The sequence below is a fragment of the Camelus dromedarius genome, chromosome 33 (genome assembly GCF_036321535.1).
Source record: "Camelus dromedarius isolate mCamDro1 chromosome 33, mCamDro1.pat, whole genome shotgun sequence".
NCBI classification, from domain to species: domain Eukaryota; kingdom Metazoa; phylum Chordata; class Mammalia; order Artiodactyla; family Camelidae; genus Camelus; species Camelus dromedarius.
Window position 1 is genome coordinate 9,109,857 of NC_087468.1, and position 25,131 is coordinate 9,134,987.

At 52.5% G+C, this 25,131-nt stretch overlaps 1 protein-coding gene and 1 non-coding gene across 6 annotated transcripts; both read left to right on the forward strand.

Moving 5' to 3' along the window:
- The first annotated feature begins 2,081 nt into the window (after positions 1–2,081).
- CHST10 (carbohydrate sulfotransferase 10) lies at positions 2,082–23,871 on the forward strand. 5 transcript variants are annotated; one of them, XM_064481849.1, is made up of 8 exons: positions 2,087–2,238; positions 4,417–4,484; positions 11,537–11,649; positions 12,280–12,407; positions 16,177–16,268; positions 18,319–18,553; positions 20,581–20,686; positions 22,029–23,871. In XM_064481849.1, exons 3-8 carry the CDS (start codon positions 11,603–11,605, stop codon positions 22,564–22,566), a joined length of 1,146 nt encoding a protein of 381 aa, XP_064337919.1. In that variant the 5' UTR covers positions 2,087–2,238; positions 4,417–4,484; positions 11,537–11,602; the 3' UTR covers positions 22,567–23,871. The 5 variants fall into 5 exon arrangements, with proteins under 5 accessions (XP_010990210.3, XP_064337919.1, XP_064337920.1 ...); XM_064481850.1 differs by lacking the exon at positions 2,087–2,238 and adding an exon at positions 2,645–3,466; XM_064481851.1 differs by lacking the exon at positions 2,087–2,238 and adding an exon at positions 3,639–3,829.
- On the forward strand, positions 14,940–15,012 carry TRNAG-ACC (transfer RNA glycine (anticodon ACC)). Its single transcript has one exon. It is a non-coding gene; the product is annotated as a tRNA-Gly (tRNA).
- Positions 23,872–25,131: the final 1,260 nt, after the last annotated feature.

The following is a 25,131-nucleotide window of genomic DNA, read 5'->3' on the forward strand; positions in this document are numbered from 1 at the left end:
GTAAAAACCCCAATGAAACTATTCAATTACCTTAGTCACCAAAGCAGGAGCCTCTAGAAAGAACTGTATCTTTTAATATTTGAACAGCATCTTAGGAATGCAGTAAACAATAAATTATAATAAAAATTAAAGTAGTTTATGTTTATTGTGTTGAATGAAAAAAAAATGCACAACCTAAAAGTTGAGAATTATGTTTTATTTGGTGGAGTTCCTGAGGGCTTCAAGCCCAGAGACAGCCCCTCAGACAGCTCTAAGCGACTGCTCTGAAGAGGTAAGGGGAGGAGCTGGGATACATGGGCGTTTTGGCAACAAAAACATCAAAGGATTACTGTTATTAAAAAAAAAAAACCAGACATCTCAAGTTAAGGAATTTAGCACTTTTCTATGTATGGGAAGATGCAAGAGCCTGGGCTCACTGAAATCACTCCTTTGATGTGCACCTTAGCTCTCTAGGGCCAGTGGCCTGTTTTTTCCCATCTTGAGTCCCCTCTGAGTGTGCCGTTGAAGGTGGCTGCAGGGGCTGAGGGCTGGGCAGTGGGCAGCCTGTTTGTCTCCATCCTAAGTGGCTTGTAGTGACTTGATGGCTGTAACATCCTTGTTTACTGATAAGGCAAGCAACATTTTTCATTCACAATTGTAATGTTTCCTGCTGGGGGAGAACAGTGCTAGGTACTTTTAAAGCATTGCCTCCATTACTCTTTAGTATCAAACTCTGGGGTAAATACTGTATAATATCCCCATTTTAGAGATGAGGAAACTGGAGCACAGAGAGATAAAAGCGCTTGACAGGGTTACAAGCTATACGTGGTGGAATAAAAATTTGAACCCACAAGGTCTAATTCCCAGAGCTTGGACCTTTAAACCCTATAGATTATTCAAGGTCACATCTAAGCCCCAAATTTACTCCATGTATGTGTGTCCACTCAGTCCTCAAAGAGAAAGCAAATGTCTCTTGTCAATCATAGTGCCCCAAGAAAGGACTTAATAAACGTCTGAATGTGTGACCAAAAGACCGAGTAAACTGCCTTTCTATCTTTAAGTCATGGTGGTTAGTAATCACGTTAAAAGTGAAATTCTGAAATGCTAAGCCCAATCAATATTTCATTTAAGTCATCCAGGAGGGAACCAGCTGTATAGAAAAAAAAAAAAAGAAAACTAGTTCCTTGAAAGCTGACAAAAAATTTTATATGTACACACACATGTATATGACCCTGTTTGCCAAATAGATAAATAGTTAAGTAGTTAATAAACGTATAGGTGCGATCAGAACAAAATGTAGTTCACGTTTTCTAGAGCAATAAAACCCCTAACACCATTGGGATTGACCTCTCCACCAGATTCTAAACTCCTAAACCTTATCCACTTCTGCAGGTTAAAAGTTACAACTCTACAGGGCTATGAACTGCCCTGACCTCTACCACTATCCCTTGACAACGAAGTTACATCCCCCAGTCTGTCAGCCAAGGAGTGGGGAGGGTGAGCGGTTTCTGTAAAAGGCCCTGGCGAAGGAAGGCCCTCTTTCACAAGGTAGGCTAATTTAAGAAATGCTGGGAGGTACCCTACGCTCAAGCAATTTGGCCTTTTTCCAAGTTTGCATTTTTTAAAAAATTTTATCAAGCGTGGGATTTCCCCCTCATTGTCACACACTCACCCTGTTTTCTGGGTGGAGACCTGGCGGGACTAGGTTTGGCCGCATGTCTCTCTGTCATTTCCTGGGACATAATCTCGGTTGGGATTTTTTCGGGGTGGGGCGAGGCGCAAGGACTAGGTGGGGATACGCAGCCAGAGGTCCCTTGGCCGCGTCTCCCTGCGCCTCCCCTTGGTCCCGGCGGCGCGGGGGCGGGGCGGGGAAAGGAGGGGGCGGCGGGGGCGCGCGCGGCGGGGGCGCGCACAGCTGGGCAGGCGGCGCGCACGGGCGGGCGGCGGGGGCCGCGTGGGGCGGCGGCGGAGGCCTCTCCCCCACGAGAGAGCCTCGCGCTCCCGCCTTCCTTCTTCCGCCGCCGCCGCCGCCGCCGCCACATCCCCGGCCGGGAGCGCGGGCCGCGGCGCGGAGGCCGCCGGTGGCGGCGCCGAGGCCTCCGGGCGGGCAGGCGGGCAGGCCTCCCGCTCTCCCCGGACTCCGAGACCCCGCGCGCCTGCCTCGCCCCCAGGCCCGCGAGGCCCGCGAGGCCCGCGCCGAGCTTCGTCCCCGGGCGCAGAAGGGCCCGAGGACCCCAGCGAGCTTCGGCTCCACGCAGGGTGAGCTCGGGGACGGGCGGGGTGGGGGGGCTTCCCAGAATCCCGGACCCCGACCCCGACCCCACCCCGGGTGGACGGGGAAACGGGGGGAACCGGCTTGTCTTTGCCAGCAACACCCCGGTGCTCTTTGGCGACTGGGGGACCTCCCTAATTCGGGGGGTTCAAGGGTAGAGCCTTCATCATGTTAATTATGCAACGAAGCGGTGTCCTTGCTGGGGATGCTGTGATCCGTAGTTGATTCCCTTCATCTTTGGCTGAGTGTTTGCATTAGTAATTGGGGGCGGAAAGAAGAAGAAAATGTTCCACTCCGGTGCACGGAGCGTGCAGAGAGAGAGAGAGAGAGACGGCAGGGACGAAATACCAAGTGCAGCCTTTCCTAAGGGCACAATTAAGCCCGTCTTTGGCGGGTGGGAGGGGAAGGGATGGTTGGAAATGCGAGTTTCCTGCCAGGTAGACTCCAGGGTGCCCTCAGCTCTGATTTTGACAAGAGAGGCCTGTCAGAAATTGGAGGTTGAAGCATAAATTTCTGCACTTCTGGCTGGGAAGACGAAGCAGGTCTTCCAAAAGCTGCGTTGTTTTTTCCCGAGTCCACTCGAAGCAGGAAAGGGCCCGGCACCGAGCAGAAAGCTGCGCAGCCAGGTTCTGGTTAGCTGAGCAGGAGAACTGTCATAAGGGCTTTTTTGTCTGAAACACCCAAAGTCTAGGGCTTTGGGCCATGAAGAGCTGGCTGTTGGTCATTTTTAACAGCCAGAGTGAGAAATGTCTCAGACATTCTTAAAAACCAGGCAGCCCTGTTTAGCTCTGGCCTTATTCACTCTTTTCATTGACTGGGCTGAAAAGAGGAGACACAAAGAAAAACAGTTTTCTCCCTTTCCCCCAATTATAACTAGGGCTTAGTCAATCTTGGGTCAAAACGGAAATTTCAAGATGGAAAGAAAGGTCTTTCCATCCTTGCTCTTGACCTTAAGAATAGAATCTCGAAGAAATACTTGAGAGAAAAATTCTTTCCTTCCCTGGAATGAAAACTGGAGTTCTTGCAAAACTGGACAAGGAGAGGGAAGAATTAGTTAATATCTGGAGCAGTTTGCAGTTATAGTCAGATCATTTTTCAAATGCTTGAGCTTATGCAGTAGACTAGAGACGGGAGAGAGAGGTGAGTGCAGGACCTTAGAAATCACAGAAGCCAAAAGAGCGTTTTCTCCTGATACAAGTCTGGAGGAACCTGCATGTGAGTACATAAAGCTTCATCTTTTCATCTTCGTGACATGAAATGGCTTTTAATTTTAATATTGAATTCATAAGAGTAAAGGGAAACATAACTAGACTGTGCGCTCTGCCTCCCAGGCAGTTTGGACTGTATTGTGTTTTAAATGAACTGAATGTTTAGTTTACCTGCTATCTCTGTTAAATCTGTAATCTCTCTAATTCCATGAGTTTGGTTTGTTTCCAGTTATTCATTCATGGTAATGTGGTTAAAATTTTGTCGGGGAGTTATGGCTTGAAGAAATACAAAACCCAGCGAACATCTTGCGTTGAAAGATTTGATCATCTCCTACAGGAATCCTTTACCCAAATCAAACATATAAAACAGGTATAATAGGATTTGATTATTTTGTCTAGAAAAAAGAAGTCATTTTTCATACTAAGTTGCAGGAAAGAATCTTTTAAACAGTTAGCTCTTTTGGTACATTTAGAATATTTATTCATTTACTAAGCCATCTAAAGATGACCCCCTGTATAAGAGACCTGTTGTGCAAAACATACTTGAATAATCAAAGTGGTTAACTGTTTCCTGAGTATAAAGCAAGTTGTAGTCAGTAAATAGATCTTATAACCTTTAATGGTGTTTATTTTTTTTTAAATTGAAGTAAAGTTGATTTACAGTGTTTTGTTTCTGGTGTACAGCATAGTGATTCAGCTATACATGTATGTATATTCTTTTTTGGGTTCTTTTTCATTGTAGGTTATTAGAGCTTACATAGGAAGGTAGTTCCCTGTGTTATACAGTAGGACCTTGTCGTTTACCTATTTTATATATAGTAGTGTGTATCTGTTAATCCCAAACTCCTAATTTATTCCTCCCCCTTCTTCCCCTTCGGTAACCAGAAAACCATGTTTTCTGTGTCTGTGGGTCTCTTTACTTACTTGTTGTTGTTGTTTTTCAATTGTCCCAAACAGTGACAGGAGGAGCCAAGAACCTCAGATGAAGCAGATACCGCAAGGAAATGTGGATCAGGCCTCAGAAGGTACGGGGAGGAGATGGTGAGCTTTATCTGAGATCTGTGTCCCCAGTGTTCTCACTGCCTCCTGTCTTGTTCCTATGGAGATTTTAGGAAGCTTATTCATATTCTTGGAAATGTTTCCTTAGCCATAATACACATACTCTTGGAAATGTTTTCTTAGCCATAATAACAGTAGGAGCTCCCCTTCAGGCAGGGGATTAGGTGACTTCAGTACCTGCCAGGAGCAGTACCTGACCTGCCAGGACCCCTGCAGGGGTGTTTGCCCTTGGTTATTATCACTTGTGAGCCTCTGTCTTCACCTCGCTGTCCCTCTCCAGCTGCCCACGGTGAGGAGTGCGTTTTCATGCTGGTAACTGAGGAGCCCTTGTTCTCAGTACGTTGTAATGACAATGGCCAAGGAGACAAAGGGAATTTCTGAACTTGGATGGGGAGAAACCCTTCCTTTGAATTTAAAATTCACAGTGATTGTTGTAGAACTTTATATATATCATAAATTCATGCCCAGTATTTTATTTTCTTGCATTGTGGTTTAATGCCTTTGTTGATTAGGTAACACAGTGTAGTTCAGAATGGGAAGGTGTGAAAGCGCTGGTTGTAGAGGGTCCCTGGTGCTCCAGCCCTCTGCAGGCCAGTTTCCCTTTTCCATGTTAGTCCTCCCAGGGTTCCCAGGTCCTGGTGCATGGCCATATTTTTTTTCCTGAAGCTTCCTTTAGTATCTGGGTACGCTTTGAGTAAATGTGTTACAACACTGGTTACATGTGTGATGGGGGTGAGGACCCAGGAGTTTCAATGTCAGTCAAGGGCCTTTGTCAGGGCCCTTCATCCAGGCCACCCCCTTGCCCTCCTGCTCACTCTGCACCGGGGGCACCGGCCTCCTTGCTGCTTCTGGGATTCTGGGCCCCGGACCCAGCTCTTTGCTGGGTGGCTGAGTTCTATCCATTGAGCTTGTTCTCAGCATTGTCTCCTCCGAGAGGTCCCCCTTCCTCCCTCACCCTTCTTCATTATTATCCGTGTCAGTTAACATCGTGTGTTTGTTTATGGCCTTTCTGCCTCTATCAAAATCAAGCACCATGGTGGGAGGGGGGTGTTGCTATGTCCCCAGGTCCGGGAGCAGCTCCTGGCTCAGAGTAAGCCCTTAGTAAACACTGCTGAATGTGTGCATGACATTTGGGAAGAAGCTGGGTTTTGGTCTTTGGTTTTTTTAATCTCATCTCACGTCTCTGTCTAGTTTCTTGTCCCTCTGTCTCCTTCACATTCAAGTTGTTGGATGGACATTAGTCCTGGCTACCATCACTGACATCTGCAGGACCCCTGTCTTGTTTTATTCACTTGCAGAGTCCTTTCGAATGCCCTGTCTTCAATCTCATTCCTCTTCCTGCCCCCGCAAGAAATCCCTGGAAAAGTCATCCTTTCCTTTCTCTGTGCTTTTGTAGAATGTGTATTTTTGGTTTCTGTGCCTGTGTTTTTAATTTACATGAATGGCACTGTCATATATCTTATTCTCTTTTTATTGTATTCCCTTTGCACCACGGTTTTGAGATTTATCTGTGTTGTGTGCACCCTAGACCATGTCTAGACCAATTGCTTTTTAAAATTTGTTTAACTCTGTCTTAAACAGGGTTAAATGGGCTTATTTACCACAGGATGAGTGGATGTGCACAGTAAAAGTAGGACTAGAACTGGGCAGGTGGGAGTCAAACTTCAGCACAAATTCAGAAGGACAATGCTTTTGGATGACAACTCAAACACGGGGGGGAAGAGCCACCGGCAGCCGAGCCAAATGGATGAGTTCAAAAAGCATCTTTTTGAAAATGCAAGTGACGGAGAATTTGCACCCAGAGGTGGTAACAGCACGAAAGTCATTGTTGGTCGTTACCAACGTGTAAAATACATGCTATCCTCCATTTAGTTTAGAGACAGGGTAACAGGTTAGGATTTCTTGTGTGTTTAATGATCTCCCTGCTTCCCTGCCCCTGCCCCTACATCTTAAGTTCTTCAACTGTGCTGCCTTATGGGTTTTCAAAGCGCCGGCCTCCTGGCTTGGTTTCAGGGCTGGACATCTTGACACGTGCAGATCCCACCTACTGACTGGAAGTGGGAAGGCTCTGCACACTCCTGTGCTCCCTGCCAGCACCTGGTACACTTTTGGGTTTGCCCCCATTAGCTGCAAGAGGCACTTGGGGAGTTGTCTTGGCTCCTTGGACAAAGGAGAGCTAATTACGGAAAATGTCAGGCTTTTAAAAGGCCATTTGTCACCTGGCTGGAGGGAGAGCAGTGGCCCTCACAGAGCCAGGAAGGGAGGACTGTTGGTGTCAGGCCTCAGACTCTGCAGACAGAAACTGAGCCAGGGCGTTGCCCTTGGACCCGAGGCAAACCCATGGAGAATTTGTGTATTCAAGGAAACAGTGCAGACGGTGGGCAGGCCGGGAGGAGCTGGGGCTCTGCGAATTTAGAATGACTTTCTTTTTGTTTAAAAAAAAGATGGGGCAAATTATCCTGATTTTCCAAGGTCAGCCCAAATCCTGATTTTACAGGATCTAGTTACCTTTGGATGGGAGGGGCTGGAAAAGAGAGTAAGTGGGACCAGTGACGGAGGTCTTTATTCCAGTTTAACCTCTTTAAGCTATGTATTCAGAGCACAGGAAACTCAGGTCACCCGTAGACTAGTTGACAGATAAGCCTTGCTGCCTGTTTTCCTTCTTACCCTGGTGGGCGAACAGCTGTCGTGTTAAAGTGCTTAGAACCTGCATTTTCACCAGACCCCTGGGGCATCGTGTGGCCAGTGAGGAGGGCTGGGGGCCGGACAGCAGCTCTCACCCTGGCCACTCTTGGAATCCTGAGCCGAGGTGTTCAAACACGCCCAGACCCATCCTCACAGGTTCACCCAGACCCTTCTCCACGGGTCGTGTTGTGTTGACTCAGGTGTCCTTGGGCCCAGGGCGTTGCTGTAGTCGTTGAAAGCTCCCTGGGTGGTTCCCGGACGCAGCCAGGGTGGGGAGCTCTGCCCTTGACATACGGTCAGACACCACAGGCAGATGCGTGTGATTGCAGAGCACAGGCCTTGGCCACCTGGACACCCCGCTCTTCAGGATCCGTAGAAGCCCAACCTGTCAGATGCTGTGGCTCTTCCTGGTTCATTCGCAGGTTTTCAGAGGCCTCGAGGGCGATGTGATGTTGAGCATTTAGTCCTTCTGCTTGTGCCCGATCAGAATAGTGCCTGTTCCCTGTGGAGATGACCTTGAGACCAGGACGTGGCCAAGTGGACGGGACGGGGGTGCTGGACATCTCTGACTTTGCTGCCAGAGTAGTAGTTTCATGGCTTCGATCAGCTCACCGCACCCCCACCCCCACCCCTCTTCTCATGGAAAACTCTCTTCAGTGGCTTCCTGGTTGTGTGGTGATGGCTCTCTGGAGCCCAGCCTTGTGTGACCATCTCTGCTGGGGCGGGGGGCCTCACAGCCTTCTGTCGGTGACTCGGGGGTCCAGGCTTGCTCCTGCCTGCGCCTGGGCCTCTGGCCATGCTCTTCTGCTGCCTGGGTGCCCGGAGCTCCACCCCTTCACCCCCAGAGGTGACTGTGCTGTCCTGGCCCTAGTCCTGTCCTCTCGCCATGTCCGCTGCCTCGTCCGCATCTTGGATAGAGTCCTTGATGCAGGTGGATCTCTTGTTAGCCTGCCATCTCCACCAGCACACAACACGCGTGTGTGTGTGTGTGTGTGTGTGTGTGTGTGTGTGTGCGTGCGCGCGCGCGCATGGTGTTGTAAGTGTGAGATACTGGCCCTGAGGGGCGGGGTGTTTGGAGAGGGCCCAGTCTCACTGGTTCTGGTTAACATGTGACTTGGAGAACAAGTCCTGGTTTGGTTGCATTTTTAACCAGCTTTTACCTCGATGGCTTTTTCACTTGAGTCTGTGTGGAATTTGTGAATTTTCTTATTATAGACCATAAGAAAAAAAAGTTAAGTGCTTAACAACGGGGCACCTCTCACCAGGGTGGGCCCCACCCCCCAAAAAGCAGAGGAAGTGGTGTGGTTTCCCCGCGGCCCCTCCCCAGTCTGTCCGGCCTTCACCGGGGCAGGGACACCCACCTCCCCAGACCCTCTCAGGAGCCGTGCTTGATGTGGGGGAAGCGTCACCCGATGGAGGGGGCCCGCGGGGGCGGGGGGGGGGGCAGGCAGGCAGGCGCCAGCCCATCTGTAGCACTTACTCCCTTTAAAAGCTCAGATGCTCAGAGCCGTGTGTCTGTAACGTGTGTTTGTCATGTTATTCTCTCTGCTTGATATTTTAAATACAATACTAAATCCTTTTTAAAAACTAAAAACTGGAGAAATATTTTGAGATTCAAGGGGGCCTCTAAAGAGTTTGGATCCTGGGGGAGGGGGCCGGGCGAGGCGTTCTCTCGGGTACCTCGCAGCTCTCCTGGGTCTTCCTGATACGCTTCTCGGTTGACACGGTCATTCAGCAAATGACGAAGGTGGCCTTGCTGGTCTAGCCTGGGGCGCACCAGCACCACCAGAGCCCACATGCGTCCAGGGGAACTGGGAGATTTGGGCTGTGATGGGTGCAGGGCGGGAGGTGAGGCTAAGTGAGGTGTTGGAGGGCGACTCGGGGTGGCCAGCAGGGTGAGGTCAGAGAACCTGCCTGTGATGTGCGTAGGGAGGGGTGCAGGCCCTGCCTGCCTGGCGTTTATGGGGGCCCAGTGGCTGGGAGAGCGCCCCACCTGAGTACCGGCCTTCCACTGTGACCACCCTCAGGCTCTGTAACCTGCGCGGTGACTGCAGCAGGGCACTGGGCCGTTGGCAGGGCCCATTCTGGTCTGGGTGGCCATCCTTCTGACACCGGCGAGGGCCTCTGGCCATATCTTCTTCTTCCCAAGAGGTTTTGACAGGGGCTAGGGTTTATCCAAATCTGCAGCCCAGCCAGCCCCCACGTGTCCTGGGCGCCCTCCCTGCCCGGTCCAGGCAGGCCGTGGAGAGGGTGAGCTGAAGGTGGGGGCCTTGCAGACCTCCCTTCTCCCAATCCAACGCAGTGGCCGGGCTTGGACGGGGAACGGGCTCTCTGGATATTTTAGTTCAGTAGGAGTTTAGCAGAAGTCTCTTTAGAAGCAGAACTTCCTGAAATAAAGTTGCCATCTGGAAGGAGTTGTTGGATCCTATATTGTAAGTTGTGGAAGACGTGCTTTGGCACCTTCTGTCTCACTGGGGCCTCCCAGCGCGCCAGTGGCTCGTCTGTCCTCACAGACGAGACCACTGGGGCCCAGAGAGCTGTCCAGTGACTTCAGGATTAGGAAGGCAGGCATGGCTTGGAGACTCACTTTTCAACTGACTGGGAGGTAGAAGGCCTGCCTCTCGGCCACTGGGCCCCCCCAGAGGGCAGATGCTGGGAGCCTCGTTTTCACGTGAGGCCATTTATTCAGTATCTTCCTACTTTTATCTGGAGGTGAGCTAGCTCGTGTGTGGACTCAAATGATCCCTTCAGAAGACTGGTTCCCATTGGCAAAGTAGATCCTTAAACCCTAAAACCTCCCGCGTGATGTTGAGGAGATGCGGGTGTGAGCAGATCCAGGACCTGAGGGTGGTGGGGCGGGGGGCTCCCCTCGTCTGTGCTCGCATGTCCACAGCAGTTCCCGTGGCAAAGTGAGACTTGCAAGCCTCGGGCCACTCGGCACCCGGGCCCCTTCCTCAGCCTCAGTCTGCCTGAGAGTTAGTGCAAGACACAGGTGCCTCTGTGCAGCCCCCTCGGTACTTGTCTCCTCTCTCTTTACTCGCCCCCCAGCCCACACTGGCCCCTCTGCCCCTCTGTTAGAAAAGGCCTAACGCCGGGCTTCCTCAGTGGGGCACCACTGTGACTGGTGGAGAGGGGCCCCGCCGAGTGTCACTGTCTCGGAGGGACCAGTTCAGCGGACTCAGCACCGAGGGGCCCTGTGCCCTGTGGTCACCGTTTGTGCCTTGCTTATCTCTAGAAGGGAGAGCTCAGTAGCTCAGGTCGCCTGGATGAGAGTCTAGCCTTTCCTCTCTTCCTGGGGCAGACCACACTGTCGCGCTAATTTCTGGGTATGTGTAAATAAAATAGAAAAATCACAAAGGGTGCTGAGGCACTGGCCAATTTATGTTTATGGAGGGTCTGCTGCAGGCCAAGTGGGTCCTTTTGGTGCATCCTCTCATTTAAGCCTCGTGACCATCCTGGAGGAGGAGGGCCTTGTCTCAGAGATGGGAAGCCAGAGCTCAGAGAAGGGAAGTGATAGAGCTAGTGAGTGGTGACACGGTCCAGGGCTCTGCTCTGTGCCGCACTGCCCCAAGGAGGAGTGGCAGAGGAGGAGAGGAGACTCAGGGACAGGCCTGCTGTTTCAGGCACTTAGAGAGGAGGCGGCGGTCCCCTTGTTGGGTAATGTTGCCAGATAAAATGCAGGACACCCAGTTAAATCCGAAATTCAGAGAAACAACAAAACACTTTTTAAAATATAAATGTGTCCATACAATATTTGGGACATATTTGCACTAAATACTATGAAGTCATTAATTGTTTATCTGAAACTCAACCTTGACAGGGCATCCTGGGGTTTTATTTGTCTAATCTGGCAGGGACCCCAGGAAGAACACTGGGGTTCTTCCTGCTGTGTGGGGACCTGCCAAGGAAAGTCCAGGTGCTGGTTGCCCGACGGGTGAGCTCCCCATAGCAGGGTGTATTTAAGTGGAGGCCAGAAAACCCCTTGCTGGAGGGAATTCGGGTTGCAGTGAGATCCCAGCAAACAAACACTGTTGAGACAGGAGGAGTGTTGACTCCCTGGGCCCCCACTGAGCTCCGTCCCCCCAGCGTGCACTCTCTGAAGTCACCTGCCATCTGCACCTGTGGAACAGACCAGCTCTCTCCCTGCTGCCTGGGGGTGGTGGACGCCCCACCCACCCACCCACTGGTGGAAACCAGCCCAGCCCAGCATGGTCTTTTCAAATGGTGTGGTTTGGCTTCAAGAAGCCACTGTGTTGAAGGTGACATGAAATACTTTCTGTCTCTCTTGCCTAGAATTGAGTGCAACTTCTTGATTCTTCTGTGTCCCCTGCAGCAGAGTGCGACTTCTGTGACCCCCTGAGGACCCAGGTGCCCTTCGTCCCCCCTGGGCTGTGAGAGCATGAGAAACGCCCACCCCCAGGGTTCCACGCAGGCCCCGGCAGGCAAGTGCACTTAGACGGAAGCTCGGCGGGGGCGGGGGTGTGTGTGTGTGTGTGTGTGTGGTTCTACCATTTCAGAGTCTCTGCATCTCTGTAGGTGTGGCTACATCTTGTCAGCAAGTCAGAATTTTAAACACAGCCTGCTTGTAATGGCCTCCGGATGGCCTCTGCCCTCTGAGAATTACCTGCAGCCAAGGCCCAGCCCGCACCCAGCCCCTTCCTGCCCTGGTTTCCAGGCCCTGGCAGGTGCTGAGTACTGGGGACACGCTAGCCTGAGTCAGAAAGGAGTCAACAGGCCAGCCTGCAAAAGCAAAATCTTATCACGTGACCCCAAACCAAATAGAGATGGGTCTCTCCCCCGCTGTGCCAAGGCTGCCCGAAGTCCCTGCTTCCTGCTCCTTTCCATTAAGGTGTTTTAAATCGGATTTAATTATCAAACTGGCAGGTTGTTGCTAATTTAAAATGTAACATTAAGTGAAGTACTAAGTCAAAACACTCATTGTATTGATAGCAAATTAAACAATGTTTGTATCGATGCTATTAACTGAAATTCCCTGTTTTGTTTTTTTTAATTACCTTTTGTTTCATTGATTTATTTGTAAGCAGCTGGGCCGTTTTGCTTGTGTTTTCCAGGAAGAATCGCTGAATGGCTGATACTTGACAACATGCACCACCAGTGGCTTCTGTTGGCCGCATGCTTTTGGGTGATTTTCATGTTCATGGTGGCCAGCAAGTTCATCACACTGACCTTTAAAGACCCCGACGGTAGGTTTGCCTCCTCCTGGAGTGGATTTTGGTGAATTCAGACCTCGCTGCGCTGTGGTTCCTGGTCCATCTCAGATGAACTCTGGCACAGGATCAAAGGACTCTGATGCCAGGAGGGACCCGCAGGTCGGGGTGTCCAAATACTTGGTGTTGCAGAGGTTTGAGAGGGAAGGTGGACAGGGTGGAGGGGTCCCCCATCACCTTCCCTGGGGGCCAGCAGAACAGGCTTTCCTTGGGGGCTTCTTTGGTGTCCTCCTCGCAGGCTCTGGGTTTGGGGACCGGCCCTGCTTTGTGTTGTTGTGAGATGTGTGTGCACCAGTGCTGCCTGCTGGCCGCCACGTGTGTTTGAAGGTCACCTTCAGCGCCCAGGAAGGAAGGTGGTCTAAATGTCCTCAAGGATGCCTTAACTCCCCATGACCTGACGTAGGCATTCAGATGAGGACGTAGAAACAGCACCCAGCCCAGCCTTGGAAGAGCTGTGCCTGCTTCATGCACTTATACTTCGCTTCCTGGGGCCTTAGTGTTTTGTTTATGAAATGGACGTGCTCCCTGCTCTGACGGCTCCGAGCCTGCATGAGGCCCCGTGAGTAACCTGTGAGGGGCCCTGGGGCGACCCCTTCAGTGGCAGAGTGAGGAGGGTGCCAGGAGGGTGTTGAAAGGACTGGAGAGCGGCCCTGGATGGCCCGGGGATGCCTGCCTGGTAGAGAGGGAGCACCCAGCATCTTTATTCTGCAGAGGCTTTGCGTCTCCACCTGCAGTGGGGCCCGTGGGGCAGGGGAGTGAGAAGGCTCACACCAGGGTTTCCGGACCTACTCCTGGGTGCTGCACACCTGCACCATCTGTGTGCCCTGCTCGCTCTGCAGAGCCCCAGGTGGGTCCCCGGCTGCACCAAGGCTGCCCAGTAACCGCCCCCACCCCCCCATCCTCTCTGTGGAGGAGCAATGCGGTTGGAGAGCAAGTCTGCAGGCAGAAGAGGGAGGTGCTGAGATTGGGCCCCAGGGAGGTTCTCAGCTCCCGGTTTCCACTCAGTAACAGTTAATAGGCCCTTACTGCTCAGGGCCCCGACATCTCGTCTTTCCAGAGCCCTCGGGAGAACCTGAGAGGTTCACAGCCTCGGGAAGGTGGAATTACACCTGCAGGCATCTGGGTGGCCAGGAGCATCACAGAGCATCAGGGATAATCGCGGTCACACTGGGGACCAGGGCCTCTGTCAGGACAGCACAGGCCCAGCTTGGAAGGCTGCTAGAATTTGAGACGATGCTCTCAGCCTGGCTGTTTGGTCCTCCAGCTGCTTCAGCACCGTGAATGTCACCAACAGAGGAGCTCCTTGTTAAGAGTCAGAGCAGTGGGTCTCATTCCCAAGGCACTTAAAATCAAGTGGGAACTTTGTAAACCTCCTGTTGCTGGGTCCCAGCCAGAGACCAGGTGACGGGACTTCTAGGAGGGGGACCCAGGTGAGGAGCACAGATGAGATCGTGGTTGAGAAATTGCCAGAGAAACAGCTGCTGAGAACGTGAGGTGGTGTCACTGAGAGGCCACACGTTTTATTCGTGGTTCCCTTAACTGTCACCTTCTGGGAGGGGATTCAAAAGCCAGGTCATGAGGTTAAATTGTTTGTGGTTTATTTTATTTAAAAGCTAGGGGCACATGTAATACACTTTACATTCCACTAAAACAAGTAAATACGATGCATGCCTCTGAGTCATAATATGTGGCAGGACAGCCTCTAAAGAGCACCTCACTTCTTGGTGGCATCTGATGAACGAAGTGTCATTCTGCTTGGATGTGGTAAATTTTATGCTGGATGTTTTCAGAAAAGTGTAGACGCTTTGGGGGCGGGGGGGTGGGTGGGCTGCAGCAGAGGGTGCAGAGTGTTGGTAGTAAGGACCCAAGACGACTAGGTTTTGATTTCTTTAACAAAGTGAAATATGCCTTTGTCTCTGCTTTGTTATGCTGATTTTATGCTTTTATTCAATGACTACTTTTTCTTTCTAATTGTGTATTTAAGCTTTGCAAAATTTTGAAAGTAAATGTTTCTTTGATTGTAGAGATCTGAAAATTATCTTCAAATTCTACCCAGAGCTTTGCCCCAAATCTGTTTGTTACAAATTATGACTCTGGTCTAGCATTTTGTGAGGGTCCTCCAGTCTGATCTCACTTCCTGTGAAGTTTGAAAATAATGTGCAGTTGCTGACTTGACGGCTGACTTGGCTTTTCTTCCAATTAAGCCTTTAATTTTGAGATCGTTGTACATGGAGATCACTGCAGCTGTAAGAAAGAACAAAGAGATTTCTCTGTACCCTTTACTCTTTTACCCCAGTGTAATGTGTTGCAAAACTACAGTGCGAAGTCACAAGTGGGGTGCTGACAAGGACACGGTCAGGATGCAGGGCCTCTCCATCACCAGGGCCCCTGGGGTTGCCCACCTCCCTCTCCCCATCTCCCACCCTGCTCTCTCCCCCTCTTGACAACCACTAATCTGTTCTCCTCTCCATAATTTTGTCATGTCAAAAATGTTATATACAGAAGGGGGGAGGGTGTAGCTCAGTGGCAGAGTGTGTGCTTACCATGCGCAAGGTCCTGGGTTCAATCCCCAGGACCTCCATTACATACATACATACATGCATACGTACATAAACACACAAACCTAACCCCCCCCCCACCAAAAAAAAAGAATGTTATATACAGTATGTGACCTTTGGGGAATTGGCTTTTTTTTTCTTTAATTCAGTAATTCCCTGGAGAGTCATCCAATTTATTGTGGGTATCATTGTTGCTTTTTAGTGCTGAGTAGTATTCCATTGTATGGTGTACCTCTGACTGGTTAACCATTCATCTGTTGAAGGACAGCTCAGTTGTGTCAGTTTGGGGCTGTTAGAAATAAAGCTGCTGTGAGCGTTCGTGTGTAGGTTTCTGTGACATAAATTTTCATTTCTCTGGGATAAATGCCCAGGAATGCATACCCTGGGTCATATGGCAGTTGAATGTTTAGTGTTTAAAGAAACTGCTGCTTCTGGAGTTTTCTGGAGTTGCTGTACCGGTTTACATCCCCACCAGCAAGGTATGAGTGACTAGTTTCTCTGCATCCTCACTAGCATTTGGAGTTTGCACTGTTTTTAGTTTTTGCCATGTTGACAGGTGGGTAGTGCTGTCTCACTGTGGTTTTAATTTGCATCGGCCTGATGGCCGACGAGGCAGGGCACCCTTTCATGTGTTTACTTGCCATCCATAGACCTTCTTTGGTGGAATGTCTGTTCCTGCTTCACCCATTTTCTGCTTGGATTGTTTGCATTTTTTACTGTTGAGATTTGAGAGCTCTTTACATATTCTAGATACCCGCCCTTGGTCAGCCCCACGGCTTACAGACACTTCCTCCCAGTCTCAGTTTGTAACTCATCTCCCACCCTCTGCATGGGGTCTTGTGCAGAGAAAAGTTTTCAGTTTTGATGGGATTCAGTTTATTGATTTTTCCAAAGATTTTCTCCTATTTTTTTCCCCCAAGTTTCATGTTTTACACGTAAGAGCTGGTCCACTTGGAGCTTGTTCTTGGAAGGAGTGTGGGGTTGAGGGAGAGGCTCCCTTTCTGTCTTTGGGCGGTGCCCCACCGGCTGCTCGGGCGCCGCTTGCTGGAAGGACTGTCCGTGCTTCGCACGTGGGCAGCCATCTCCCGGGTGCGTTTGTGTGGGTCCCTTCCTGGGCCTCTGTGCTGTGGCACTGCTCCGTGCGTCTGCTGCTGCTGAGAAGACGTTTCAGCCTCTCTGTCTCCCAGCCTACAGCGCCAGGCAGGAGTTCCTGTTCCTGACAGCCATGCCCGACGCCGGGAGGTCCCCGGGAGAGAAGCGCTTTCCAGAGGAGCTGAAGGTGCGTACAGCCAGGCAGCGGCGCTGACCTCTGACCCGCGCACAGGGGAGTAGGGCTGCCCCTTCCCGTGTGTGCCTGCCCACCCCCACCCCCGGGCCCAGCGGGTCCCCATCCCGGGGGAGTGGCTGCCCTCTCTCCGGGCCCTCGTCACCTGGTTACTGTCATCCTCTGCTTGGTGGTTGTCACTTCTGCCCGCTTCTGCTCACTTTTTAGTGTCTCACGGGAGGGGCAGGGTCCCATCTGTTTTCTGAGCCTCACGGTGCCTCGTGCACCGTGGGTGCGCCATCAGATGTCAGGCTGGTCGAGCTGAGAATGAGCCTCGTGGGGAAGGGACTGGGGGTGCTGGGCAGGGTGGGGAGAAAACCGGGGATGGAGAGGATCTCCAACCCTGGATCCTGGGTATCCTGGGATTTGAGAGTTAGAAGGGCAGCTCATCCAACCTTCAGGAGGTGAGGATGAGAAATCTGAGTTTAGGGGAAAAGGCTGATGGTCCAAAGTCACGGGGGCATTAGCAGCAGAGCCCGCTGCTGATCGTCACCCAGAGCTCAGCTCCCTTGACACTCTGCTTCCAAGGCTGTCCCCTCAGGCTCCCTTAGCACATAAATTCCTCACCATCCCCCAGCCAGGATGAAGGGCACACTCCTGAGAGCCCCACCCCTTGCTGACCCCTGTGCTGGACCTGGAAGGTTTAGGTTGCAGTCCAGCCCGAGGAGATGAAATGAGTAGAGCGAGTTCTACAGGTGGTTGTCAGACAGAATTAAGCCCAGAGGAGGGACAGTCCTGCCCGTGGTCTGCAGTGAGCGGACAACAGACAGAACCCAGCAGAGGGCAGACTGCTCGGAGTCAAGTGCGGTCAGAGTTCACTTCTCACAGGATGTCGGAAGGACAGACAGAGAGCAGGTCTGCAGGACCTCTGAGACGGTCCTGGATCGTAGCATTCCAGGGCAAGGGACGAGCAGGAACAGACTACAGATATAAGAAACCAAAACCAACCCCCTTCCCCAAACTGTAGAAAACAGGAGGCTGGCTTTAGTAGAAAGAGTTAAGGAAGTTAGTGTGTAGTTACTCATATCAAGAATGACCAAAGGCCGTGTAAGAGTTTTGCAAGAGGAATGCAGTCTTTGAGACAGGAGCGCCCAGGGTGCCACAGCCGTGAGGGAGAGCGTGTCGCCCAGCGGTCACTAGGGGATGCGGGGGGTCTTCCTGAGAGACTGCTGGTCTGCAGGACTTGCTGTGGGGGGAAATACTGCACCTGACGTGCTTCACCGTGCACAGAGTACTTCCCTGGAGGTTAGTCTTACTGGTTCTCACTAGCAGCCCTCGGAGGTGCAGGTGTTTTTTCTCGTCTTGCACGTGGGAGATGTGATGCTCGGGGAGCTGGCCCGTGTGTCAGGACGGGGCATGGTGGCCTGGACTTTCTCCGGGCTCAGTCCTCGTCTCTCCCTGCCCAGCCCCAGTTCTCCTCCAGCTCAGTTGCAAAGTGATGGAGATGGGGAATGGTGATTAGATGTGATTCTCTGAGACCAAGAGTCATTAGATGTTAAACTCTGTATACATTTGCCCAAAAGTTTATAAAGACCATGAGATTACACTAGATTATCTAATATTAGATTATCTTCAGAACAGCCACCATAGGTGTGGACAGCAGGTCCTCAGGTGCAGTCCTCACGCGTCCACTCAGGGAGATGCTCGGGAGAGCGAGGGGGCAGAAAGTGGCCTTCACTGAGTCCCTTAATGAAGAGTATCCCGCTGTTTCCAGGACACCCTGGGCCTTAGCACCCCCAGCACAGTGACAGGCACAGCCCCATCACCTTGGCTTGTCCAAGCCGAGGATGAAGAGACAGAGTGTCAGATGTCTCTGGCTGCACCGTGGTCCAGCACATCCAAGCAGCCTGCACCCTGGGCCCCCGCTGTCCTGCTGTGTCCATGGGGGCAGCTCCCAGGCTCTTACCTCCTCGAGTTAACAATGCCCAGCACAAGGTGAGGGCAGGGTCCTCTCCCGTGTCTGCTGATGAAGCCCTTGTGTCTGTTTTGCCTCCATGACCTGCAGCCAACTGGGAAGATGGCGTCAGGCAGCCGGCTTGTCCAGCCCCTGGTCTACGTGCAGCGCCTGGAGCTCATCAGGAACGTGTGCGGGGAGGAGGCCCTGCGGAACCTCTCACACACCGCGGTCTCCAGGTTTGTCCTGGACCGAATATTTGTCTGCGACAAGCACAAGATCCTCTTCTGCCAGACTCCCAAAGTGGGCAACACCCAGTGGAAGAAAGTCCTCATCGTGTTGAACGGTGCGTGCAGCGCCCGGCAATGCCCGTCCTCGCTGACCCTTGGGGTCCATGTGGAGGGTCTCACCGTGGCCTTGGCAGGGGAGGTGGGGGAAGGCGGCAGAGGGGAGCCCAGGAAGGCTGGTCACTTACAGACAGCTCTCTGGTGTTTTTCCTGTTCGTGTTGTGCATTAGGTTTTAGAGGGGCTTCACCCAGACCCTGCTGTTTTCAAAAGGCCACACCTACGATCAGGACCCGCTGCCTTCCCCATCTCAGACTGCCCACCAGGGGGACCCCTTTTCTTCTTTTCTTCGGTCACTGCATTGATTCTCCCGAGTCATTAGCTCTGTCCTGGGAGGTCGAGGCCCCACACTCACTGAGCCCTCCGGCAGCTGCCCTCCTGGTGGCCCTGCTGAGCTGGGAAGGGCCCACTCTACACCCAGTGCCGGGGAGGGCAGCCCAGCCAGTGTGTCTGGGGCCTCCCGCCCGCAGCCTCTTGGGCAGAGAGAAGTCGGCCCCATCTGACACCCAGCATCCGTATTCAGAGGATTTAATCAACTTGCTTCAGGAAGTCTGATGTTTACTTGGGAACAAATTAGATCACTGAGAAGCACCCTGACACACTGCAGGTTCTGATTACTCACGAATCTTTTCAGACGCCATGTTTGTCTGTTTAAACTCCAATTATGCTGAACTGACACAAGGTAATTAGGGCTCTGTGTGTTAAACTCAGCTTCGAAAGGAACATAGTTCCAGTGGACAGCAGTGTGGGTCCTGGGGCAGGAAGCAGACCTCAGAGCCCCGAGGGGCCCCCAGACCCCCAGGCCTGCCGCTGCTGTCAGAGCTGGTGGTCAGAGTTGGCTGTCGGTGGTTGAGTAGCAAAAGAGAAACACTGCCTCATCTTCTGGTACATTATTAACGTGCGTGAGTAATCTGACCGCATGTTGGATTGTTGACATCAGAGAATGAGGTTACAGATCAAATGTGCTGCAGTCTTACCCACTGGCCACCACAGTATGAAGCATCAGACTTTAAGGAAGAAGAACCTGTTTACAAGGGCAGGGTGAAAGCAGGAGCGGTTTGCCGGGCCCTGTGACTGGCAAAGCACAGTTCTGGGGCTGCCATCAGCCGTCCTGAGACGCACCTGCCGGGGGACAGGTGCCAGAGCTGGCTCTTTGGTCGGCCCCTTGAGAGCAGGCGTGCGCCGGGCTGGTGTTCCATCCGCAGTACTTAGCACGGGGTTCTGGATCGGGGCTTAGATATTCTGGGAGGGCTGTGGCCTCTGCTCAGGCAGCCTGAGAGACCCTTCCCTGCAAGACTTGAAGGCAGCAGAATTAACACAGACGGACATGAAGGGTTGCCGAGGCCTGCTGGCCCCCCAGCACGATGACACCACATTTCCATTTGTCTGAGTAGAGAAAGGAGTGAGACACCTGCCCAGTGCCTAACCCCGGGATGGGGCCCAGGTTCCATTCGGCAGCAGGACATGGTGTTGTGGCTCTTGGTCCCACCCTGCCTTCTCAGACCTTTCCTGTCCTCCCGAGTCCTGCTTCAAATACGTCACGTCACTCCCTCAGCATTAGCCTGGCTTTTCCAGCACCAAGCATCCTTTCCGCTTGCCGGGCTGGGGTGCTGGGAGGTTACCTAGGAACCCTGAGGCCCGGGGATGCTGCGCTGGGAGCGATGAGCAGTGTGCGTGCCACGTCCTGCTCCTCTGGCTTTTCTCCCGTTTCCCAGGAGAAGAAGGATGGCTGGTCTTGGACTTCTGTGGGCAGGCAGTGATCCTCCTGTCACAGCAGACTGAACCCGTTTTAGTGCTTGGACGTGTGCCTTGCTCCTCCCCTTCCTCCTCCTAACTCGTCTGTTTCCTCTAGTTACTTCTGGGTCACCCAAAGCTCTGCTTCACCCTCAACCTACCCGCAGAAGCAGGTGAAGTTCGAAGGCTACAACGTGGCTAGTGGGGATGGCTTGTGGGGAGCACGGGCCTGATTTAGAGACAGGGCAGGGCCCCTATGGCAGCCAACACTCCCTCTCCCTGTTTGCTTCCCAGGAGCCTTCCCCTCCATTGAAGAGATCCCCGAAAACGTGGTTCACGACCACGAGAAGAATGGCCTCCCGCGCCTCTCTTCCTTCAGCGACGCGGAAATTCAGAAGCGGTAGGAGCAGGGGGTTTGGATGGGGCTCCAGGCTCAGTTCTGTCCTCGCGCTGTTCCCCAGATCACTCTGAGGGCTGCTGGTTTGTGTTGGTGAGAGACCGCTGGGCACATACCCAGTGTTCAGCGCATTTAAATTCTCTTTATGAGGGTTTCAGAATGTCTTCTCCACCCCTGACCTTCTTGCCGCCCATGAAAAGGAACATTTCATAATTGTCATGTTACTGTTCTGCTTTGGTTTTGTTAAGCTCTTTGGATTTCTTACTGAATATGCCCTTTATTTCATAAGAAAGGGATTTGGATTGCAGGGAACCCCACTTCGTTTTTCATTTTCTCCAGAGGTGTTATGCCTCCTTCTGTGGCAGCCGCCCTGAGGCGCGATGTGGGGGCTGGACCCCCGCACAGGCAGAGAGAAGGCCTAGCCGGCCACTGCAGGGATGGAGGCGGGCCTCGGAAGAATCCTGCAGCCGACTGAACAGTTCTCTTGGTGGCTCTGAATCGGCCCCATAGAACGAGGTTTCAAAGGAATAGATGCATAAGCAGCAAGTAAACGTCACCGAGTGATCTTTGACCCCCCTTGCTGCTCAGCGGCTTCTGGTGCTGGGCGTTCCTAACCAGAACCGCCTCGGAACGCAGGTGTCAGAGGCCAGATCAAACCCATCCCCCACCCCACCCCCCAGCACCGGGCTCGGGGCTTTTGTGAGGGTAAGGGGCTGAGCCGTGCGGCTCTGAGAGTGTCCCCGGCCTGGATGAGTACATGGAATTGCAGCAGTGTTGTCATTTTGTCACTGTCACTACAGGGCCTCCACGCAGGTCCTGCCACCACCGAAAGCTCCCCAGACCCCTTCCCCTCAGCTGGATTCTGAAGTCCCACCCCCCTTCTTCCTACCCCCGCCCCCATTTTTCCTTCCTGGCAATTTTGAATTGAGTTTTTGAAGACATACCCTTAAAGTAACTTTCTCTGGCTCAATTAGGGTTCCTGCCCTTTCGGTTTTCTGCTCAAGAACAAAACGTTTAAACATTCCTAAAGTTTTGAGTTACTCAAATTAAACAACACATGGGTTAAACGGGGGTCCTCACAGTGGCCCCTGAGGGCAGTGAGTACTGTGGTCTTAGACAGTTAACGTTTCCGAGGCTCCTGTTCCTCACCTGGAAATGGGCTGATGGCAGGATCTGCCCCCAAGTGTGGATGAAGCGAGAGCCACATGGGATGCACTGGTCCCAGGGCTCCCGGTGGCTGCTGCTGCTCCAGCTGTTACTCTTCTCTCTCCCCACTCACAACCCACCACCACCACCGCCAGTAGCATCAGGTTAACTTACTCTTTATCTTCATTTTCTTCCTTAGCTTGAAAACATACTTCAAATTTTTTATTGTAAGAGATCCCTTTGAAAGACTGATTTCTGCGTTTAAGGACAAGTTTGTTCACAACCCCCGCTTTGAGCCTTGGTACAGGCATGAGATTGCCCCTGGCATCATCAGGAAGTACAGGAGGAACCGGACAGAGACCAGGGGCATCCAGTTTGAAGACTTTGTGCGCTACCTGGGTGATCCGAACCACAGGTGGCTGGACCTGCAGTTCGGGGACCACATCATTCACTGGGTGACGTATGTGGAGCTGTGCGCACCCTGCGAGATCAAGTACAGTGTCATTGGTCACCACGAGACCCTGGAGGATGATGCCCCATACATCCTGAGAGAAGCTGGCATTGACCACCTGGTGTCCTACCCCACCATCCCCCCGGGCATCACCGTGTACAACAGAACCAAGGTGGAGCGCTACTTCCTGGGTGTCAGCAAGCGTGACATCCGGCGCCTGTACGCACGTTTCGAGGGGGACTTCAGGCTCTTTGGGTATCAGAAGCCAGATTTTTTGCTGAACTAACATGTAGGACTGTGAGTTCAAATATCTTAGACCAGAGGCTAACCAAGTGGAGATCTGGGCACAGAAATGACCCTTCCTCCATGACACGCCTTCTGAAGACTCTGTGGCTCCCACGGACCCGTGTGCTCCTCGACTGGTGAAGCTGGACCCTGACCGTTACGATGAGGGCCCTCGCCCCCTATCCGCACCAGTGCCGTCAGGCATTTGCTTTCCCCAGAGGGAAAAGGATCAAACATCTGCAGTCTAACAGACAGGAGGAAAAAATCCCACAAAGCCTAGACTCCTCTCTCTCAGACATACTCGCAGCTCCCTGGAGGCGGGGGCAGGCCTGTGGGCCCCCAGCGGGTTGCAGGAATGGCATCCCGCACTCGCAGGAGAGATGGAGAAGCCGGTGGTCTGCAAAAACCATGGGGGCCGGTACAGGATCAAATCTGAGTCACAACATTACACCTCTGGCTTTCATCTTGGCTCCACGGTAATCACAGAGGCAAATCATTCTTTCCACGACTGTTCTGTTCCTGAGAAATGCAGGGATGACCCCAGGGCACTTTTCAGGGGATCTGTCTTTTCAGAATACACACCAATGTGCTGCTAGTCCTGATTTCCAAGCCTCTGCCTGCCACGTGATCATCTCATTCAGCTCGAGAGACATATTTTGGAAAGTGAGGGGGTGTAGAGTCTTCCCACCTAAAAAAGGGAACTTCTCCGGGGGTTTTAAGGAGAACGTGGAAGAGGAAGGGCTGGTGGGGAGCTGGAGCTCAGGCTGCGGTGGGCCTGGGTGCCTCCATCCTGATGACTGTCCACCTCTTGTCTTTGATGGTCCCGTGTGGATGGGCAAGGGGTTTCTCCCCCGCCTCCTCCAGGACCAGGGCTTTCCCAGGGGCCTAAGGCAAGCGCAGGCAACATGCCAGCATCGCCAAATCCGTGCAGTTTACACATTTCAATTTCCTTTCATCTCAGCCAAATGTGCACCCCTGGACCCATGTCTGATGATGCCATCGTCCTGGACTGTAAGTTCCATAATTAAGTTCACCAGCAATAAAATCCTGGGCAGAGGCAGCCCCAGTGATGCATCTTCTGGGTGCCGAGGAGCAAGCCAGGGCCAACAGTTCAGATGCTGTCTGACAGCGAGGCCCTTTGAGAGACGGGACGGTTTCCCTGTGAAGAGTCCCAAGTGCCCAGCCTGCACCGGGCCCGCGAGCCCAGCTTTCCTCCAGGCAGCCGTCTCCTTCCCTTTCTCAGGTCGGCCTCCTGAGTTTGTAAATGTGAAAGTAAAATAAAATAAAAAATACGTGCCAAACCCGACACGGGCTGCACTTCTGGGGGAGATGCTGTGTGGACGCGATGGTCCCTGAAGCCCATGTGGTGGCTGTTGGTGACCGGATGGCGGAAGGGAAGCAAAGCTCCGGTGTGACCGCCTGTGATGCTGACGAATGTCCACCTGGTGGCCTTTCGTCCTCAGCTGACCTGCACGGGATGTAGCACCAGTTATTTCCCTGTGGAATTTGAGCAAAGTCCTGTTAAACACATTTCACACCGGATGAGTTAATTGATTACCTCTTTCCTATTGGAAGTGTTCACAGTCTGAATGATAGATGTAAATTTAAGGCCTTAAAGTTAGTCCCAATTAAAAATATCCTTTTCTTTCAGAAAAAAAAGGTTGGACACCTGGGTGCCCTCCACCTCAGGACCCTGGAAATTAGATTTGGGGCATTTTCCTAACATTTTGCAAAGCAAGTAGAAAGGGCCAGCAGAAGGTCTGGACGTTTCTCAGCTGGAAACAGGCACTCTCACCCCAACCCCCTGCAGCCCCTGACCCTGCCAGCTGGGCCCTTCCCCTCCTCTGGGGTGGCCAACTTCCTTCCATCTCCAAAACCCACTTCCTGCCTCCAGGGCCCTATGAACAGGTGCCTTTTCCCCTGTCACTTGGGGCAGATTTTCCCTACGCTGCTGCCCAGAGGGAGTGTTACAGACGCCACCTGGATGAACCCAGCGGGTCCTTCCTGCAGCGCCTGGTCCTTGTCTCCCTTGACCTGGGCAGCCGGATCAGCCCGCGCCCCACGCAGCTCCTTGTGCGGGTTGAGGGAACCTTTAGGGCTTGCAGGGCGGGGCCCCAGTGTGGGGTGGGGTCAGGGCTGTGCCACCGCCAGGGAGGGGCACCAGGATCGGGGGCATGGCTAGGAGTGTCTCCGCTGGGCGGGGCAGAGGTCATCCCCAGGAGGCATCTCCAGGGAAGGAGGGGATGTCCGTCCCCCAGACAGGGAGACCCTGCAGGAATGGTCTAGGTGAGAACTCGGAAGTAGCATCAAGCTTGGATTTGAAAGAAGCATAGGAAGCGACTCTGCCTCCAAGAAGTGGTCTTAAGGCAGGAAGGGCGACTCCTCACTTTGGAAGTTTAATAATGTCAGGCTGACTTACTAGGCTTGTGTCTTAGGTCACTTTTCTCTTACTGGATTTCTCTTCTCATGCATTTTAGTTTTGTTGGTCTTATGATGGGAGCCAATACAGCAAAATGCCCAGAGGCTTGGGTTTTCTTTGTGGCTGACTGTGCACAGAGATGGCCGG